Genomic DNA, 21,083 nt, shown 5'->3' with positions numbered 1-21,083 from the left:
AGAAGGTACTTGAAAGGGAACCAGAGTGAAGAAAAACCACAAACTGGCCCCTGTGAAGAGACACCGTGACCAAGGCAACTCTTAGGAAAGCACTTAAGTGGGGGCTTGTTCAGTGTCTGAGGGCTCGTTCATGATCATCACGGCGGGCAGCAGACAGGCATGGCTCTGGAGCAGTGGCTAGGGGCCTCATCCTGGTCCACAGGCAGCAGACAGAGACAGATAGATTGGACCTGGCACTGGCATTTGAAACCCGAAAGCCCACTCCCAGTGAAAAGCCTCCTCTCACTAACTGGAAACCAAGCATTCCAGTGTGAGCCTATGGGGACCATTCTCATTGAGACCACCAGAGTGGAGATTATGTGCTGGGGCAAATACAGAGTACTTGTTCCCAAACAAGTCAGCACCCTTTGTCCATCTGTGTATGTAAAAAATATGTTTATCATAAAATATATAGCTGAGTCAGGTGTAGTAAAAATAAAAAAAAACAACTGAACAACAGCAAAAAGTATCAGTTTTCATGTAATGGCTGATGAGGAAGAAATGGGCATAGTAATACACAGAAAGTACTTGGTATATTCCTATAAGCACGGGTCACCTACGTTCTGCTAATTGTTGCCTTCTGTCTGCTTTGGATTGTAATGTTAGTACTTTAAGGTGAAGCTTTAAAAATATATCATGTTTTTCTCTCCATTCACATTGTATATTAAAGTCTCCTGTTCTCTCCATACTTAAATGTATTCCAGCCGGGCAGGGGTGGCGCACACCTTTAATCCCAGCATTCAGGGAGGCAGAAGCAGGTGGATCTCTATGAGTTCAAGGCCAGTCTGGTCTGCAGAGTGAGTTCCAGGACAGCCAGAGATACACAGAGAAACCCTGTCTCGAAAAACAAAAAAAGTAATGTATTTTAGAAGGTTAGACATTCTGTTTTTGTTTTCAGCTTTAGAAGAGGAGCCCCACAAAGACATGAAGGCCGTGCTCCCCCAAGAGGAAGGGACAACTTCCCTGGTCCTGAGGACTTTGGTCCAGAAGAGGGTTTTGATGCTGCTGATGAAGCAGCTCGAGGCCGAGATCTCCGAGGGCGAGGCCGGGCCAACCCGCGAGGTGAGCACTGAGAATTGCTGAGTCTGAGGGCCAGCAGCCTGAGCACAGCAGGGCGGCCTGTGAGCACAGTCTGTTTGCTCCTCTGTGTAGGGGGATCCAGGAAGTGCCTACTCCCCACTCCTGACGAGTTCCCTCGCTTTGAAGGAGGACGGAAGCCAGACTCCTGGGATGGCAACCGAGAGCCTGGTAAGGAAGGAGACATGCTTGTGGTTTGGTAGTTCACAGAGTAGGGGCCCATCTCCAGGTTCTGTTTGTCTTTTTAGTTTGACTTCATGGAGGCCGGTTGTCTTCCTGTCTGTCTGCTCCAGTGTTTTATCTCAACAGGTTTAATGCAGAAACAGGTGGGGAAATCTAGCTTTGTTGATTTATTTTTTTAGGTAAGATAGTGAAGGGATTTTGTTAAGTTAGGGAGGTGGCTCAGTAATCTATGTGCTATGCAAGCATGAGGACCAGTTTGGGTCCTCAGCCTTTCTTGGCAGCAGCACCTGTAACTCCACTGCTGCCTTGGGCCAGCTGTAGTGGGGCAGTGGTACACACTTGGGAGACAGAGGCAAGTGAATCTCTCTGAGTTTGAAGCCAGCCTAGAACTACTACATAGTAAGTTATAGACCCTTTAGGGCAACACAGTACCCTGGCTTTGGGAGTTAAAAAAACAAATCAAAAAATAGAGACCCGAGGAAGATACTTTATATTTCCACCTGGCTTCCAGACAGCAATTACACAAATAATACCATTCTTTCCACTAAATCGTCATCTATTTGGAAAGTAAATGATAAAAGAATTAAGATTTTCTTTATCTTAATTTATCATATCATAAAATTAAGTATTTTTGTTGTTATTTTTTAAGACAGAGATTCTCTATGTAGCCTTGGCTGTCATGGAACTCACTCTGTAGACCAGGCTGGCTCTGCCTGCCTCTACCTCCCCAGTGCTGAGACTAAAAGGCATGTACTATACCACGTCTGGCTAAGTAGATGTATTTTTGTTAGTGGACTTTTTGGAGTCCTCAGTAATTTTTTTTGTATGTGTATATATGTGAGCTATGCATGTGTATATGTGTGTGAGTATATGTGTGTCTGTGTATGTTCACGTGTGTGGGTGTACATGTGTGTAGGTGGGCATGTTTGTGTTTGCTTGTGTATAGAAGACAGATGCCAACTTTCCTTGGTGGCTGTTCATCTTAGCTATTGAGGCAGGTGAAGTGATATTTTATTTATGTTTTAACAAAAAAAAGCTTGCCTGAAGATCAGAGTGCAGAGCTAAGCCACTAGAGGTCAGGGAGTGGTGGCACACAGAGTTAATTCCAGGACTTGGGAGACAGAGGCAGAGGGATCTCTGTTAGTTTAAGGGCACCTGAGGTCACATAAGATTGAATCTGTCCAAAAGAGAAACAGAGCTCACACAAATGTGATCCCGGCACTTGGGATCCCACTAGGGAGGTGGAGACAGGAGTGGGCAGAGAGAGGAATATAAGGGGGAGGATACAGGGGCTCAGTGCAGTCTGAGGTTTGGTGGACATAGATGGAGTCTGGAGATGCAGTCTGAGGACAGGATCGTCCCTTCGGTCTGAGCACTGGTAGAGGTAAAAGAACTCTCTAGTGGCTGGCGCTCTGCTTCTCTGATCTTCAGCATTAACCCCTATATCTGACTCTGGGATTTTATTATTAATACCAATTAGAATTTGTGCTACAGACAGGGTTTCTCATTTAAGTCAGGAGCCTGCTGGTTTGGCTAGTCAGCTCCTTGCCCTGGGACCTTATGCACATGTCGATTTTCTGTGGGTGCTGGTATCTGAGCTCTAGTCCCCATACTTGGACAACAAGCACTGTTGTTTCCCACTGTGCCAGCTCTCTAGCCCCTTTCTCAATAATTTTAAAGATCGCAATGATAACCTGAGTCCTGCTTCCTCTTATTCCAGGAGGAGTTCCTTTTTCACATCTCTGGTGTGACTCAGCCTGGTCTGTTTAGACGTTCCTGTTCTCAGGTTGCTCTAAGTGGTATTACTCCCCATTGCTTTGGGCCGCACTGATTTACTGAGGTGAGAGTGTCACATCCTTAAAAGCACGGACCTTTGGTTCTCATTTCAGGACCAGGTCATGAACATTTTCGTGATGCTTCCCGCCCTGACCATCCCCCTCATGACGGCCATTCACCAGCTAGCAGAGAACGCTCCTCTTCTCTCCAAGGCATGGACATGGCCTCCCTACCACCCCGGAAGCGCCCCTGGCATGATGGGTCAGGCTCTTCTGAACACAGGGAGCTGGAGGCCCAAGGAGGCCCCTCGGAGGACCGAGGAAGCAAAGGTAAGAGGTCTGCAGTCCCATCCCAGTCTGAGGGCTCTGTTGCAGATACCTGAGTCCCCAAGGCAGCCTCCACTCTACCTCAGAGCCTGGTATGGGCAGAGGATAGGCTCTTACACTTAGTGTGAGTGTAGTTTGTCTGCCACAGCTGGATGGAACTGCAGACTTGACTTAGCAGAACTTCCAGAAGTTCCTTGTTGGGGGTTTCTGCTTAGCTGGTCCCCCTGGCTGTTATATCCTCCACCAGTGGCTATTTGGAGCCCTCAAGGTGATCTTCTCAGGGAAGGTACCTTGCTTTTAGGCCTGGGCCCAGGAGGAACATCAGTGGCACTTTAACCAGAAGTAGCAGCCAGTGACTGCAACTACAGGTCTGGCTTTAGGGTTGGGCTAGACCCTGGCCTGTGTGTCATGCTTTGGGAAGGAAGCTGCTAGATGCCCCACCTTGTTCACTTGCCTTTTACGTAGCCTTTCCAGAATGACTTGTGGCTATCCAGTACATCTCTTGTTCTAGTTAAATGTGGTACTGTTCAATGTACTATGCTCCTAGATTATTGATGGGTAGTCAGGATGCCTGGCCAAGGACATGTAGCTAGCATGAGAGCTACATACTAGATGACAACTCTGCTCAGGCAGCCATAGGTTGAGCTACCATGCTTTGCATAATAAGAAGCCTAGCTTGGCTAGGCGGTGGTATTGCACGGCTTTAATCCCAGTACTTGGGAGGCAGAGGCAGGTGGATCTCTGTGAATTTGAGGCCAGCATAGTCTACAGAGCGAGTTCCAGGACAGGCTCCAAAGCTACACAGAGAAACCATGTCTCAAAAAAGGAAAAAAAAAAGGGGGGGGGGGAGCCAAGCTTATTGCTTGGTAAGTTCCTCTACTGTCTTCAGCTCCATTTGATTAACTTCCACTTAAACATTTCAGACAAAATAGTTGGGAGTTGGTAGTGTTGGATCTAGGAGATGATGAACCAATCACACCATCTCAGGAGAAAAAGTTCTATTTATGTTTTCCTTTATTTTTGCAATCTGGGAATTAAACACAGAATCTTGGCACATGGTAGGCAAAACACTGTACCACTGAGCTCAAGAAAAAAAATAAAAAATTGTATTTATTCTTTAATAAACACAATATATTTAGGTCTCCCAATCCCAGACCCAACCCCCTCATGGCCCCTTCCCAACCTAGCGCTGCTGCTTCTTGTCTGTGTGACTCTGAGTTGGGTTAGCACTGTGCATATGTGCATGGGCGGGGCATCCCCTGGAGCACGAGCAGCCTGTCCTGGCACACCAGTCAGAGCTTTCGCTCCCCAAGTAGCTTCGCTCACATTTTTAATTCTATTTGCTTTGTATGTTTGATGTGGGTGCCATGTGCACATGTGGACAGTTTGCCAGACTTGATCCTCTCCTATCTTGTCCTGGGCACGGAACTTGGATAGTTAGTACCAGGTGCCTGTACCTGCCAAGCCACCTCACTGGCCAAAGAAAGGTGTTTTTTTTTTGTTTTTTTTTTTTTTAAGATGGTTTTACTTACAGCTAACAGTTTGTAAATCCTAAAACCAAAAACAAGTCAGTACATCTCAGAATGCTATTTTATTTTTGTTCTTTGAGAATATTTCCCAATACTTAACAGGTGAAAAGGAGCCAAAGGACCACATGCCATGGGACGTGTACACAGACCCTGACTGGAGCCCTTGTTGCTACCATCTGTAGCAGCCTATATATCTTAGTTGCTTCTAACATTACTGTGTGCTTTTGGAACCTTCCTTAAATTACTTTGGTAGTCCAGGAGAGCAGAACATGATCCACCTTGAGGCAGGTTTCCTGGGAATCCTTAGTGTTCGGCTGGTTTCTGGCCTTTTGCCCAGTGGATGGCCTCCATAGATCATCCTGAGGCCAGGGTGGAAATGAAGTTAGGAAAGGACATAGGAACCCAGTCTTCTGAAAGACACTGTCATCAGGGAGTGAAAGCTGTACAGAATTATCGAGAAGTAACCACTAAGATATGGAATGTCATGTCTTGAATCATGTTTTGTTTTAGGCCGAGCAGGCCCAGGACCTTCCCAGAGAGTTCCAAAATCCGGGCGTTCTAGCTCTTTGGATGGAGACCATCATGATGGATACCACAGAGATGAGCCTTTTGGTGGCCCTCCAGGCAGCAGTTCTTCTCGAGCGGGCCGCAGTGGCAGTAACTGGGGTAGAGGGAGTAACATGAACTCTGGCCCTCCAAGGCGAGGCACTTCAAGGGGCGGTGGGAGGGGACGGTAGAAGTAGGGGCTGAGTAGCCCTGGGCCTCTCTGGATAGTATTTAAGAAGTTCTTATGGACTTACCAAGTGAAGAGAAAAGAAACCTTTACCACTGTAGCCCTGAGCTCTTCTTCTGGGGCAGCTGAATTCTAGGATCCCAATGAGGTTTCCACAATGAAGAGACTGCTGCCACTACCTAGGGTAGTTGGCCCTGTTTTGTCTTGTCCACCCTTGTTGCCCTAACTCTGCCATGTTGTTTGTGAAGATAAAAGCTGGAATCCCCCTTTTTTTTATGTCGTAAGAAATGGAGCACCTCCACAAAGTTGAGTTCATGTCCAATTGGAAATTTATTTCTATATGTACAGTTTGTCAGAGAAAAAAAACCTTGTTTTGTATGAATACAGAATGTGATTTACTCAAGAATTAACAGAAACAACCGGTTGTGTAGTGCTTGCCTTAAGGAACTCTCGTTTCTCCTGCATCTGACCTGCTGGGTGCAGTTCCCGCTGTTACTGACAGCAGATGAAGTCCATGTCAACTCTGCTTTTCCAATAAGTCTTACCTTCTTCCTGTTTCACACTGTCTCTGCTATGCGGAAAGGAATGCTTTAAAGTTCCTCTAACGTAGTTCAAGCAGGCTCAGAACCTCAGAAGATTACACTGGAAGAAAAAGCTGAACCTAGAGGCTCTTGGATGCACCTCCTAGCAGTTTAGGTTTGAGTGGACTTGTCTTCGTTGGGAAAGAAAGCTGGTGTAAACTGGAGCTAACTACAAGTGTCTTAGAGTTATCGCACACACTTCAAAGGAAGTGGAACAAAGTATATTTTGGAAACAGTCTCCTTTTCCACATTTGCTTTATGGCGGCTTCAGGGTTTGGGGTAGAAGACCAAGTGTGCCAGAAAGTTCTTTGCCATGACAGATATCTTGTTTCAAAAAAACAACACCCCTTTAATCCCAGCACTTGGGAAGCAGATCTCTGTAAGTTCAAAACCAGCCTGGTCTGTGGAGAGTTCCAGGACAGTCAGGGCCACACAGTGAAACTCTGTCTCAAAACAATCCCCCCCATAAACAAACAAACAAACAAACAAAACTAAGTGTGAAGGCAAAGGCAGGGCAGTCTCTGAGCTCCAGGTCAGCTTGATATACAGAGAAAGTTCTAGGATTCAGGGCTACATAGAAACCCTATCTGGAAAAAACACCCTCCCCCAAAGAAAAACAAAACAACAACCAAATTAGGACCTGGAGAGATGGCTCAGCATTTAAGTGTACATACAGGGACTGGAATTAAGTTCCCAGAACCTACCATCAGGCATCTCACAACTACCTCTAACTCCAGACACACACACACACACACACACCTTCCAGAAAAAGGAGGGAACTCAGACTGAAAGTCAAAATTTCAGTTTGAGATAACCTTTTCTATGTTGGCTTTTTTTCTTTTTAACTTATTTTTTTAAAACCTGTTTCTCATAACTTTTTTTTTTTAACCTGCATTTATATCTGTGCATCAATGTGTGGCTGGTGTCTTTGGAGGCTGGAAGAGAGTATCAGATCCCTGGAACTGGAGTTAGCACCAAGTGGTTCCTGGGAATTGAACCCATGTTCTCCTCCAGAGCAGCTGGTACTCTTAACCACTGAGCTGTCTCTTCACTGGTTTTTCTAAGAAAGTTCTTATTAAAAAGGTCAGGCCTGGAGCTGCTAATATCTCATTACATTAGCAGCTTTTGGGCACATGAAGACAGTTTACTTGGCAAGTTGAAAAGAGATGCCATAGTTGGACAAGTATATAGAAATCTTCCCTGGCTCTCTCTGGGTATGGAGTGAAGAAACGATTATTTGGGTGTCAGAACCTGAAGATTTCAAGCAAACAATTTTCTTTTTACTTCAGTGTCAGGGCTGGAGAGATGGCTCAGAGGTTAAGAGCATTGCCTGCTCTTCCAAAGGTCCTGAGTTCAATTCTCAGCAACCACATGGTGGCTCACAACCGTCTGTAATGGGGTCTGGTGCCCTCTTCTGGCCTGCAGGCATACACACAGACAGAATATTATATGCATAATAAATAAATAAATATTTTTAAAAAATAAATGAAAGTGTCAGCACCCACACTATTAAAAGCTGTGTTCCTCCTCACCTGTGTTCCCCGGCATAACATCAAACAACTCACAGTCAAGTTCCAGGACGCTACACAGGGATTCATAAACACCCAGGTCACATTGTGAGGATGGATTCATTTATAAACAGAGCCCCTTATATTATACGTAAACATTTACATACAGCATTTTAAATACTCCTGTCAAAATATAAGATGTTGTGCTTTGAGCTTTATAAAACTTATTTCAAGTAATGAATTTTTGAGATGATCTTAATACCTTGAATATAGTAACATAAAAACTGTACATCACTACTGAAAACAGCATTTCCTTTCTTAAGAGAGTGCTCCTTGTCTGTCTGGGGAGCACTAGAGAGAATGGAATATGAGCCATGATGGAATCACTTTGCTACTGCCTGACCTGCTATGCCTTTCCTGTTAGGGCAACATGGGGACAGCCTGGAAAACAATTACTTTCACATTGTACCAGCCAGTGCGCAGATGTGGTTCTCAACTTAGCCAAACATGAAAGCATCTGGGTATATATATTAATTAATGGCTGGACCCATCCCCACTAATATTAATGAACTGACGAAATGTGGCTTCCTTTGATGTGAGAACCATTGGTAAAATTATGAACTCCTAAATACACTTTACTTTTTAGTGTATCAAGACTCAATACTGAATCCAGTTTTTGGCAATAAATGATGATAGATTTAAATGCTGTTTGACTGCAGCACAACAAAAACAATTCTGGATGAAGAGCACTTTGCATTGCATCAGTATCAAATTGTATAGTACTTGCAAAAGCAGCAATAATGTTAGGAATAGTCAACGATTGGCAAAACCTCTCACATCAAACACAACAACTGTAGATGTAAGCTTTTCCTTGTCTCCCATGACCCTTAAGCCCGGTTCTGCGGAAACCTGCAAACTTAACCACGCATCATCCTGGATATCTGGCTTCTTGATTCAGAAAATTGCTCTTTGGTGTATTGCTTTTACGATTAATTTTCCTTAAATATTATAAAGCACCATATTTACTCTTAACTGAAGAAAAAAACTGAGGTATAATGTATCAACTAATCACTATTTTAAATCCAGTGGCTAAATTTAGTGTTTAATCCGATAATCTGGGTTGATTTACACTGAATAGGAGTACGGAGGCTTCAAAAAGTGGCGACAAAAACCGAACCTCTATGCTCAACTACATTCTTTTTAAATGACAAAAGGGAGGGGCAGTTCTTCCAAAGCCACGAAAGCAGCCAAGTCAGCCGTCCCCTTTAACTGACGTCCATGTAAAGCCAGTTCGAAAGTAGTTCATGGATAGTGAACTGTGTCTTTCGGGGCCCATGCTGCCCACCCAGAACCTCAGAACGCTGAAGTTGAAGGGTCTTCTCTGAGACCGCCAGCCCGTCAGTCGGTGGCAGCTGCTCCAGGCGCACGGACTCCGGCGCACAGTCCAGTGGGTGCCTTGTCCTCGCACGCTAGGGTGCCGTGGATTGTGGCGATGCCTGGCTGGTCCCGCTTCCTAAGACGGACGGTCACACCGGGAGAACGTTGGTGAGGCTCGCCCCACGATTCAGGCGGCCAAGCGCTAGGCGCAGCGCCGTCACGCCGCCCCAGGGCAGGAGCCCCAGCAGCGCGTAGAGCAGCGCGGCTACTTGCGCGCACGCGCCGAGCGCCGTCAGCGCCGTACTGCGCAGGACCAGCGCGGCGTAGAGCGTGGCGCCCAAGGCGGCGGCGTAGGCCAGCGCGGTTCTCGACGGCGTCTCCTCGCCCCGCAGCAGACGCCCGCAGGCCGGGCCGCCCCGCAGCAGCGCCGCGCTCGCCAGCGCCAGCACCGAGCCCAGCGACCAGAGCAGCGCGAACTTTCGCGCGCGCAGCAGCAGCACCGGGGCATACAGCGCCGCCAGGCCGAAGCAGAGCGCGGCCAGCAGCAGACCCAGGCCTCCCGCCGCCAGGCGCTGCCCGCGCGTCACTTTTGGCATGCACTGCGAGCCCGCGGGCGGCGGCTCGGCGGAGCTCCGCGGCCACGGCCATCGCAGAGCCTTGCGGCCTAGCCACGCCGCGGCGGCTCCGTCCCCGGCCTCAGGCTCTTCGGCCGTCCTCGCGGCGAGCAGCGGCTCGGCGGCTGCCGGCCTGTTCGCTTTACCCTGCATCAAGTAGTCCTGCAGTTGGCGGTGGAGATCTGCCATTTCGGACCGGGTGCCGGTGGAAACGGGGCTGACACTTCCGGGTTCGGGCGCCCGCAAGCGGAAGTAGCTAGATCCTCAGGCTGCGGTTGGTCGGCCACGGCGGAAGGGTGGTGTCCAAGGCTTTGGGGAAGTCCTGGAGTAGGCGGCACAGCTGTGCTCCTGATTTTATGTTGTAGTTACGGAATAAATCCCGTCAGGGTTAAAAAAATAGTCGAGAGTGGCTGTGGTAGTAAAGGGACGCACTTAGGGCGACTCTGCTGGCATGATGAATATTGACTGTCAGGTGCCTAACATTGTTAACATTTTGCTAAATGGAGGAATTTGGGAAAAGGGTACACAGAATTTCTCTCTCCCCCTCCTTCTTGCCCCTCCCCCTCTCTTTCTTTCTTTCTTTCTTTTTTTAGCAATTGTCTACATTTCTACGGTTACCTCAATTCTAATGAAGGCGCTGGAGAGATGGCTAGCGGTTCTTGCCGCTCTTGCAGAGAACCCAGGTTCGGATCCCAGCACCCACATGGCATCTAACAACCACCGGTAATTTCAGTTCCAGGGGATCTGACGCCCTCTTCTAGCCTCCGCTGAGGCTGCAGGTATGTGGTACACGTACAAACATGCAGGCAGATCACCCATATATAAAAAAATAAAAATTTAACTTAAAAATTTACACCTACAGAGCTTAGGTTATCCCGTTTGAAAGTAGAGTTTGTAAAGAACTGACTCCCAGCCCACTCCTGGTTTCCGTTTGGTTTTTGTTTGTTTTTGAATTACTTCTTTTATATTTTGAGAATATAATTATATTGTTTCTCCCATCTTTTTCTTCCCTTCAAACCCTCCCAAACATCCTTACCCTCTTTCAAATTTGTGGACTCTTTCTCTTTCATTAATTGTTATTACATGCATGTACATGCATATGTACACATTTCCAAATATAACCTTCTCAGTCTGTATAAAGTTACTTGTATATTTTCAGAACTGGTTATCTGATGTTGGATAACCAATTAGTATGCTTTACCCCCAGGGAATTCTATTTCTCCCACTCAACATTCCTTAGCGCTCTCTCTCTCTCTCTCTCTCTCTCTCTCTCTCTCTCTCAGACACACACACAGAGGTTAAGTGGAATTATTTTCCAGATTTTGTACTTGGTAGTTTGTCATTAGTATATAGGAATACTACTAATTTTTGTGTATTGTGTATTCTGCTACTTTGATGAATGTGTTTGTCAACCATAAGAGATTTCTTGTGGAGTCTTTAGAGCCTTTTATATCTAGAGTCATATATGCAAATAAAGATACTTTTCCTTCTCTATCGTCTCCTTCACTTGTCTTATTGCTCCAGCTAAAGATTTTATATACAGTCTTGTCTTGTTCCTGATTTTAGTGGAAATGCTTTAAGTTTTTCTGTGTTTAGCCAGATGTTGGCTGAGGAAATCTGTGTGTTGCCTTTATTATGTAGAGAAATGTCACAGATTCTCTAGAACTTTCATTATGAAGGTATGTTAGATTTTTGTTAAAGGCCTTTTCTGCATCTAATAAGATGATCACATGCTTTCTATCTTTTAGTGTGACTACGTGGTGGATTACTTTTCTGTCTTTTAGTGTGACTACGTGGTGGATTACTTTTCTGTCTTTTAGTGTGACTACGTGGTGGATTACTTTTCTGTCTTTTAGTGTGACTACGTGGTGAATTACTTTTCTATCTTTTAGTGTGACTACGTGGTGGATTACTTTTCTATCTTTAGTGTGACTACGTGGTGGATTACTTTTCTGTCTTAGTGTGACTACGTGGTGGATTACTTTTCTATCTTTTAGTGTGACTATGTGCTGGATTACTTTTCTATCTTTTAGTGTGACTACGTGCTGGATTACTTTTCTATCTTTAGTGTGACTACGTGGTGGATTACTTTTCTGTCTTAGTGTGACTACGTGGTGGATTACTTTTCTATCTTTTAGTGTGACTACGTGGTGGATTACTTTTCTGTTTTTTAGTGTGACTACGTGGTGGATTACTTTTCTGTCTTTTAGTGTGTTTATGTGGTGGATTTATTGACTTACATATGTTAAACCATCCTGGCATCTCTGGGATGAAACTGATTTGATCATGGTGATCTTTTTGATTTTTCTTAAACTCAGTCTGCAAGTATTTTTGCATCCATGTTCAACAGAAATATTGGCCTATAATTTTCTTTCCTTTGTTGCTGTTGTTGGGCCTTTGTCTGGTTTTGGTATCAGACTATAGTAACTTTGTAAAAGGAATTTGGAAGTGTTTCTTCCGTTTGTACTTTACACATAATTTGAGAAGTATTGGTATTAATTCCTTGAAAGTGTGGTAGAATTCTGCATTCAGTTCATCTGGCCCTAGACTGTTTCAGTTGGGATTTTGTTTTGTTTTGTTTTTAACTTTTTATTGATTCTTTGTGAATTTCATATCGTGCACCCCAGTCCCACTCATCTCTCTGTTCCTCCTTATCTGCCCTGCAACCTCTCCTCCCAAAAGAAAGCAAACAAACACAGATCTCACTGTAGAATCTGCATTGTAACACAGTACACCCTTGTGTTTAAACAGCTTTACCTAACATATGTTCATTGCAGTGAGTCATTGGTCTGGTTGGAGGTCTCTGGCTTCTTCTCCACTATCAATACTGGGTCCTCACCAGAACTCCTCTAGGACATCCTGTTGTTGCCCCGGGTTACAGAGATGCTGCAGCTTTGGTTCTGCAGGACCGGACTCTCTACCTGCTCCAGCAGGTCATAGATGGGGTAGATGTTGGGATGGGCCAACTCAAAGTCCTGGATCTGGGCCTAAGTGGTAGCTGAGCTGGTCAGTCCACCCACTCTCCTGCAGCTACACAACCAGGGCCAGCTCTCCTGCTTTGCCCAGGAGAGTGGTGTGGTCAGCTCTCCTGAGCTTATGCCATTGGGGTTAGCTCTCCCTTACCCACACCACCAGGACCAGCTCTGCTGTGCTGCCCAGGAGAGGTGAGAGGCTGCTCCTGCTGTCATGCCCTTGAGGCCAGCTCTCTAGGAAGATTTTTATAAAGGGATTTTTATTTTATTTTGTTTGTATGGGTGTTTTGCCTGCATGTCTGTACCACATGCATGCAGTGCCCACGGAGGCCAGAAGATGGCATTGGATCCCTGGAACTGGAATTGCAAATGGTTGTGACTCATCATGTGGGTGCTGAGAATCAAACTGAGGCCTCTGCAAGTACAACCCGTCTCCTTCCTGCTGAGCCATCTCTCCAGTCCTTTGTGGGAGATTTCCAGTCACTGGTTCTAGCCCATTGAATGCGTGGGTTTATGTATGTTATCTCATCTTGACTTAGCTTTGGTGGATAATATATATCTAGAAATTAACCCTTTCCTTTTAGACTTTGACTTTGGTAGAATGCAGATTTTTTTTAAATGAAATTTTTATTATTTCTTGCATTTTCTTAGTATTTGTTGCAATGTCTCTAATTTTATTAGTTTGGATCCTGTCTTTCATTTGATTTATTTGGCTAAAGGTTGTGAATTGTGTTAATTAATCCTTCAAAGAATCATCTGTGATGGTAATCTTGATTGTCAGCCTGACACATCTGGAGCCAACGAAACTTAAGCAGCTGGGAACACCTGTGAGGGATTGTGTTGACTGGACATTTGGGATGGGAAGAGCCACCCTAACTCTGGACCACACCTTCTGGTGACTGCCACTTGAAGGGACATGGAACAAGGAAGCTTTTGCTTTTTGCCTTCTTACCCTCACGTTGGCTGGTTAGTTCATCTCTCCTGTTCTGACATTCCCTTGCTGGAGTTAGGACATAGTCTTCAGGATTTCATTGTTCCCTGAAGACCAGCTGAGACATCCAGCCTTGTGGACTGAACAACTACTGCATTCTTGGTCTTTCAGTAAGGAGACAGCGTTGTTGGAGTAGCCGGACCACAGCCTATAAACTACTCTAATAAAGTGTGTGTGTGTGTGTGTGTGTGTGTGTGAGAGAGAGAGAGAGAGAGAGAGATTGAGATTCTTTAGTGTGTGTGTGTGTGTGCGTGCGCATGCATATGTGAGAGAGAGATTGAGATTCTTTAGAGAACGCTGCCTAATACAGTCCCCAATTAAGTCCTGTTCTGTTCAGTGACACAGTGATCCTTCCTAGAGAAGGGCCAGCCTGTATGGATGAAGGACTCTTACTTGTGTCTGAGGAGACTTATTTTGTTTGGAAAAGAGGGTGAAAAGTTCATTCCAGAAATATTAGTGAGAATAAAAGATTTTTTCAGTTTTTTTTTTTTTTGGTAAGAGATTAAAGGTAGCTGAGAAGATGATTCAATTGGTAAAATGTTTGCTTTGCAAGCATGAGGACCTGAGTTCGATCCCCCATACCCATGTACAGTTAGCTAGGTGTGGTGGCATGTTTTCACACCAGTGCTGAGGAGGCAGGCAGGTAGGTCCCTGCGGTTTGCTAGCCAACTGTTTTAGACAGCTAGGCAAGTGCCAGGGCAGCGGAAACATGTTTCAGAACAAACGAACAGGAAAACAAGAAAGGGAAAAATTGGTGAGCAGTGTCTGAGGGGCAATTATCTGAGCCTGTTCCTTGACCCTTCCCTCACACACGCACGTACCCACATGAATATGTGAGCACATACACAGAGAGAACTTGGTGGCTCCATGATAGCAACAAGAAAATGACAAAGCACTCAGAAATGTGACAGGTCTAGGAGAGTCTAGGAAGAACCCTCCTGGGAGACAGAAATCTGTGCCTAAAAACGCGGGAACAGTCACAGGCTGGAAACAGTTCTCAGTGCATCAGGGGCATTGGGAGCAGAATGGACAGAATGAAGGTGTGGTAAGAAGGGATTTACTGGATTGGATTATACGATATAGTCTAGGTAGTCAACAATACCTGCTTCATATTAGAGGGTTAGGCCGAGAACTGGGCAGTCGCCGAGTCCAGAGGCTGGATGTGTCAACCTGAGGATGCTGGTTCTGGTTTTAGTGAAGTAGTCAGCAGAGCAGCAGAGACCACCTTGTCCAGAGGGTGCAGGTGAGCAGGTGAAACCAGTTTACTTCTGGGTTCTTTTATCAGAACTACCACCAGGGGGCACCACCCACATGTATGGTGAGCCTTTCTGCCTCGAATCCGATCAAGAAAAACCCACAGCTGTTTGCCTTTTAGTTAATTTCAGGTTCAGTTGGCAAGTTTCAGGTTCAGCTTGACACCTGGTCATTTCTTATGTCATGCTTTATTTCCAAAGGCAATATATAATATGGTCATAATTCTGCCTAACATGATGCAGTGATCTCATATACAGCTTCAAACATATTATTTCTTCCAAACAGGTAGGTAAAGTCCCTTGAAGAATGCTTAGTCTTTTAATGTCCAAAACTTAAGATTGATAATGATTTACAGCACTTAACCACTGATACTATTTCTATCAGTGTTATATTACAAAACAAATAGAGGAAAGGACACACAAATATCTGCTTAATGTGAATGTGTATATCTTCACAAACATATATTCTAAATAGACTGTGTCGGCTAGTGTGAAAACTGACACACAAGCTAAAGTCTTAGGAGAGAACCTCAACTGAGATGATGTCCCCACAGAATTGGCAGTGGGCAAGCCTGTGGGGACATTTCTTAAACAATAATTGATGTATGTGGGCCCAACTCACCCAGGGCAGCACCTCCCCTGTGCAGGTGGTTACGGGTGGTGTAAGAAGACAAGCTATAAGGAGCAAGCCAGTGAGCATCACTCCTTGTGGTCTCTGTGTCAGCTCCTGTCTCCAGGTTCCTGCCTTGAGTCCCTTCTCTGACTTCCCTGGATGATGGATTACAGACTACAAGATAAATAAACCCTTTCCTCCACCAGCTGCTTTTGGTCGTGTTGTTTTTATCACAGCAATAGAAACTCGAACTAAGACATGCACAGACATTACCGTGACTGATCCTGTGTGTGGCCTTACCTGCCTTGTTACCCTAGCCATTCTGTGGCTCACCTACCTCAGCAGGCATCTCAACAGGTTGTGCTTGGTGACCAACCATGGAGGGGTGACTAGCACCTTTATTCCTGAGGGGTCTGTTCAATTAACATCCAGTCTGAATTGGGTTACTTTAGTGATATTTCCTTTTATTTTAATAAATAAAGCTTACCCGAAGATGAGAGAGTAAAAGCTGCCCTGGTCAACCTTACAGACCAGGTAGTGGTGACACACACCTTTATTTAATCCCAGTAGCCACACTAGTTTGCTGTGGAAACTGGCAAGTGTTGCGCGCCTTTAGTCCCAGCACTAGAGAAGAATATAAGACAGGAGACAGCTCTCAGACACAGTCTTATTCTGAGGATTCCTGGAGGCAGGATCACCATTTTGAACTGAGGTAGAGGTAAGAGCCATTGACTGGCTGATTGACTCTTCTGACCTTCAGGTTGAACCCCAATATCTGTCTCTGGGTTTTTATTTGTCATGGTACAGGTTACTGGGTTATTCTCGTTGGCATCCTGAAGGATCTCCTGCATTCCAGACATACTCTCTATTACTCCGTTGTGTAGAGGAAGCCTAGTTCTTCCTGGAAGTCTGGATCAGTCATTTGTCCTGTTGCTCCTTAGCCCATTGATTCAAGGGCATCATGAGCCCAAGTGGCCAGGAAGACAATGAGTCTTAGCTTCCAGTTTAATGGAAGATTTGTTATGCCTCCTGACAGAAGCACTTGCCCCTTCTGGAACCAAAACTTCTGGCATGCAGAGCACAAAGTCATGCAGACAGGAAGGACAGATTTTGCTGGTGGATCACTAGAAGTGGTGCTGAGAGCGGAGCCATTCTCATTTCCTTTGGTTCTTGGGCCCATGCTTGTCTATATGAACCTCAGTACCATCTGTTGGATGCTGATTCTAAACGTGTACAGCCTTTCGGGGAGCCCTGCTCCGGCTGTCTAGGCTAATGCCACATAATTGCTGCCCTATGTGTTTCTTAAAGGTCAGTCCACTGCTATTAAACCAGATTTCTTCAGGATAGCAGGGAACGTGATAAAACCAGTGGATTCCATGAGTGTGGGCCTGCCGTTGGATTTCTTTGGCCTTCGTGCACCTTGATCAGAAGCAGCACTGTGTGGAATGCTATAAGCATGGTGGTCAGCTTACCATTAGGTCCTGGCTGGTCACCCTGGGGAATGGTCCTCTACCTGAGTGCCGGTGCTCACCTAGGGGACCCCTGACTTTGTTATGTGGGGCAAAGACTTGAATGTCTAGAAAGACAGAATACTGAGACACAGAAAGTGAAAGCTCTGATTTTACTGATGTTCCCTTTGGGATGGGAGGGTTCCAGAGCTGGGAGCTTGCCAATAGGACTTTGGAGTGGGTGTTTTATAGGGCACTGTGTCCTCCCCTTTTGTATTTTGAACCTGTCAAGACCCCTGCTGTGGAGAGCATGGTCTGTGGGTTATGAGGCACTCAGCAGTTGTATATCCACATGAGATTTGTCTTTTGAATATACTCAGTTTATCCATGCAAACATTCCTTATAATGTCATATATAAAATGCAATACTTAAAATAGAAATACATAAGATATATATAATACCTTATATACCTAATGTAAAAGTTAAACAGACATCACACCAAACAGGGACAGTTGTTAGGGCAGAAAGTGCTGCTGCAGGGTTCTGCTGGACAATCTCTGGTGGAGGACACTGGAAGTTTGCAGACCCAACCCATATCCGCTGAGAAGTCCTTCAGCTGTGGCAGGCTGGAGGGATAGCACTGGTAGGGGTTGAGGGAGGCCTTGAGAGTGTTGGCCAGCCGCTAATACTGAAAAATGGGCGTGTGTGAGGCCAGCGATGGTGCAATTCAATGGTCGCTGAAGTCAGGGCCACCACACACAGAGGCCAATTTCAAGTCCTTTTGCTTATGGGTATCAGCACAGAGTCTGGAGAAGCTGTTGTCTTGGGAGCATGGCATTGGGATCCTCAAGACCATTGCCAAAGTTCCAATTTTTGTATCATTTCTTTGGTTTTGCCCTATCAGGGTTCACAGCTCAGGGCAGGTTCAGCAACATATCAGTGCTACCCAGGGGTTAGTTCACTAGTATATCAAGGCCTGTCTTGGACTTGGCTGTATCTGAGCTGCCTGTGACCAGTCCATTAACACATTAGAGCTTGATTCTAAGGTGTAGCTTTTTACCAGAGCTGACTGGTGGCAAGGTCCTGTCTTACAGGCATTATGTTATTCCAAGTCACACAAAATGGTTTTTAAGTTTCATAAAATATTTCACTTACATTTCTACTATCTGCCCTGGGCCTTCCTACTATCTCTCTTCTTGAGATGGTTTCTGGAGAAAGAAGTTGCTGTTGAAGTGTGAGCCGCAGGGCTACGTTCCTGGCACCCGGCCTGCCTGCACGGCTAGCTTTATACCTGAAATAATTACACAGAAACTATTCTTTTTTTTTAAATATTTATTTATTTATTATGTATACAATGTTCTGTCTGTGTGTATGTCTGCAGGCCAGAAGAAGACACCAGACCTCATTACAGATGGTTGTGAGCCACCATGTGGTTGCTGGGAATTGAACTCAGGACCTTTGGAAGAGCAGGCAGTGCTCTTAACCATTGAGCCATCTCTCCAGCCCCACAGAAACTATTCTTTTAAGCACTGCTTGCCCATTAGTTCCAGCCTCTTATTGGCTAGCTCTTACATATTGATCTAACCCATTTCTAATATTCTGTATAGCCCACAAGGTGGCTTATCAGGGAAGATCTTAACCCGCGTCTGTCTGGAGTGGGAGAATCATGGCGACTCCTGACTGGGCTTCTTTCTCCCAGCATTCTGTTCTGTTTACTCTGCCTATCTAAATTCTACCCTATCAGAGGGCCAAGCAGTTTTCTTTATTACTTAACCAATGAAAGCAACAGATAAGATACAACACCCACCTCCATCAAGTTGCCACCCAATGGAGCCCATTCTTGCTTTCCCTGACTACCTATACCCCTCTAACTGTCCGCAGTGCCATATAGAGGGCACTGCCATTCAGCAGCAGCTAGATCCAGGTCAACCTTGTGAGTAGAAGTCCGTGATGTTGGGTGCATGTATAGCGTCCACCTCTGCCACCATGGGCAATGACAAGAAGAAAGAATGACTGAAAAAGAAGCAGTAGCAGTCAATCTGAGACTTGTCCCTACTCCTACGTTTGAATGCTTGGTCTCCAGTTGATGGAATGATTTGTTAGGGATTAGGAGACATTTTCTTGCTGGAGGAGGTGTGTCTGAGGGTTTCAAACACCTCCACCATTCAAGTTAGCTCTCTTTGCATCCTGCTTGTGGATCAGACATAAGATTTGAGCTATTGTTCGAGCACCAGCTGCTTTGTTCCCACTATGGTAGTCATGCGCTCACCCTCTGGAATGGTAAGTGAGCCCCAATTAAATTCATTCATTCATTCATTCATTCTTTCTTTCTTTCTTTCTTTTCTTTCTTTTTTCTTTTCTTTCTTTCTTCCTTTCTTTCTCTATTTCTTTTCATGGTTTTTTGAGACTGTGTAACCGTGTAACAACCTTAGCTACACTGGAACTAGCTCTTGTAGCTCTATCTACTAAACTCTTCCTCTGTAGAAGTCACCTTTTCATGAACACAAGTATCTTCACATCCTTTGTCAATTTGGTGAGATCCATCTAAAAACTTCTTCCCCAAAAGCCTTTCTCACCAATTTTCCAGCCATGCTCTTTTCAAGTCCCATTGGCTACCGCCCTTGAATGAGAGCTTTTCTAAAAAGAAGCTGTTTCTGCGAGGAGACAAACAACTGAAAACAATAACAAAACCTCCTGGATGGCATGTGTCTGCAGAGGCTGGTGGTCCAATTGGATTTCTGTGCTGTGGAGAGATTGGGATTTGCTAGGTCAAGAGGCTAGTTGCCTTATCTTGGGCTAGTGTTAACCTTCTGGGATAGACATTCTCGCCCCACTCCCTGTCTGAACTAATACCTTGTGATAATAAAATAAAGCCTCTTAGAAGCTATTAACTTAGCAGGACACTGGCTTGCACCAACCCAAGATCTAAGAATTCATCACGTCACATCTTCGCCCTATAAAATAGCTGTCCCCATCTTCTTGTGCCTATATCTCTGGTGTACCCGCCAATATATTTTAAAATTGATTTTCTTTTGTGATTTTCTTTATTCGGTAAAACTATAAAACAAAACAAAAGTAAACAAAAAAGCCCTGTGAAACTGTTTCCATGTTGGAACATGGAATTTGGTGTGCCACAAATCTGTATTCTCAGGCCATGGTCACTCAAAATGGCTCCAGAATAAACTATCTCTTGTTCCTTTAGGATGTCAGCTGTGGTTTTACACATCAACAAGCCCATTAATCAACCAGCAATCACATTTCTTCTACATCAAGACTATTTCCTCAACCAAAGCAAACCTACCAGAACCCGAGAGTTGGAGAGCTACGACCTCTTCAGCGCTCTCCTGCACAAGTCAGAGGACCCCACTCCTTTTTAACCAGTGCCCCCAGTTTTATGGCTGATGCCCTCCATGGCGGGACTTCAGCTGTGCTCCAGGTTGGCCAGTTGTACGGTGAGGGTTTCAGTTTGATTTTCTGCAGCTTGAGTGCCATGGCTGCTGGAGTTGGAAAGACCCTTTTCCAGGGTACACTTAGAAACCCTTAGACGGGGCCAATTAATTTCTACCCCTGAACTTAGTCTTTTCCCTTTTCACTGTATCCAGAGATGCTAGAAGTAGCTAGTCAGCGTCATTGCTTTCTTTGCTTTCAAAAGTTGTATGTACGGAGTCACCACGTTCTTCGCCCCTCACAGGAGGTGAGCGAGGGTGTCAACTGTGTTTGTCTTGCGTAGTTCTTTCCACAGTGCACACCGGGTGCTTTCAGTGCCTTGTGCCATCAGGAGAGTCGTTAGTAACTTCCGGTTTTATTGAGTTGGAGAGTTAGCTCCAGATATCACCAAATCAACTAGAGAAATTCATCCTTACAATTCTGTTTCTTTAAAACCAACTTCTAGTGCCACAATCTGTATTAGTCAGAGACGGTTCAGAAGTTAAAGGGCACTGGCTTCTCTTCCAGAGGATCCAGGTGCAATTTCCAGCACCCACATGGCAGCTCACAACTGTCTGTAGCTCCAGTTCCAGGGGATCTGACACGCTCTCACAGACAGACACACAACCAAAACACC

General features: G+C 45.3%; 2 protein-coding genes across 2 annotated transcripts in view; one reads left to right on the top strand and one right to left on the bottom strand.

The window, feature by feature from the left end:
* Nucleotides 1-6,082, top strand: part of Wdr33 (WD repeat domain 33) — a 106,767-nt gene extending 100,685 nt beyond the window's left edge. The window contains exons 19-22 of the mRNA XM_041660467.1: nucleotides 938-1,101; nucleotides 1,192-1,287; nucleotides 3,189-3,404; nucleotides 5,441-6,082. Of these exons, the coding sequence (XP_041516401.1) occupies nucleotides 938-1,101; nucleotides 1,192-1,287; nucleotides 3,189-3,404; nucleotides 5,441-5,667 (703 nt within the window). The 3' untranslated portion in view covers nucleotides 5,668-6,082. The remainder of the gene's footprint in view (nucleotides 1-937; nucleotides 1,102-1,191; nucleotides 1,288-3,188; nucleotides 3,405-5,440) is intronic.
* Nucleotides 6,083-6,788: 706 nt separating this feature from the next.
* Nucleotides 6,789-9,967, bottom strand: Sft2d3 (SFT2 domain containing 3). Its single transcript, XM_041660471.1, has one exon. The coding sequence runs from the start codon at nucleotides 9,930-9,932 to the stop codon at nucleotides 9,279-9,281; it is 654 nt and encodes a 217-aa protein (XP_041516405.1). The 5' UTR covers nucleotides 9,933-9,967; the 3' UTR covers nucleotides 6,789-9,278.
* Between the last annotated feature and the right edge of the window lie 11,116 nt (nucleotides 9,968-21,083).

The sequence above is a fragment of the Microtus oregoni genome, unplaced genomic scaffold (genome assembly GCF_018167655.1).
Source record: "Microtus oregoni isolate MIOR12 unplaced genomic scaffold, Mior012 000011F_ref0000422, whole genome shotgun sequence".
Lineage (NCBI taxonomy): Eukaryota > Metazoa > Chordata > Mammalia > Rodentia > Cricetidae > Microtus > Microtus oregoni.
Note: the sequence above shows the minus strand (reverse complement) of the source record. Positions and strands in the feature narration are given on the sequence as shown.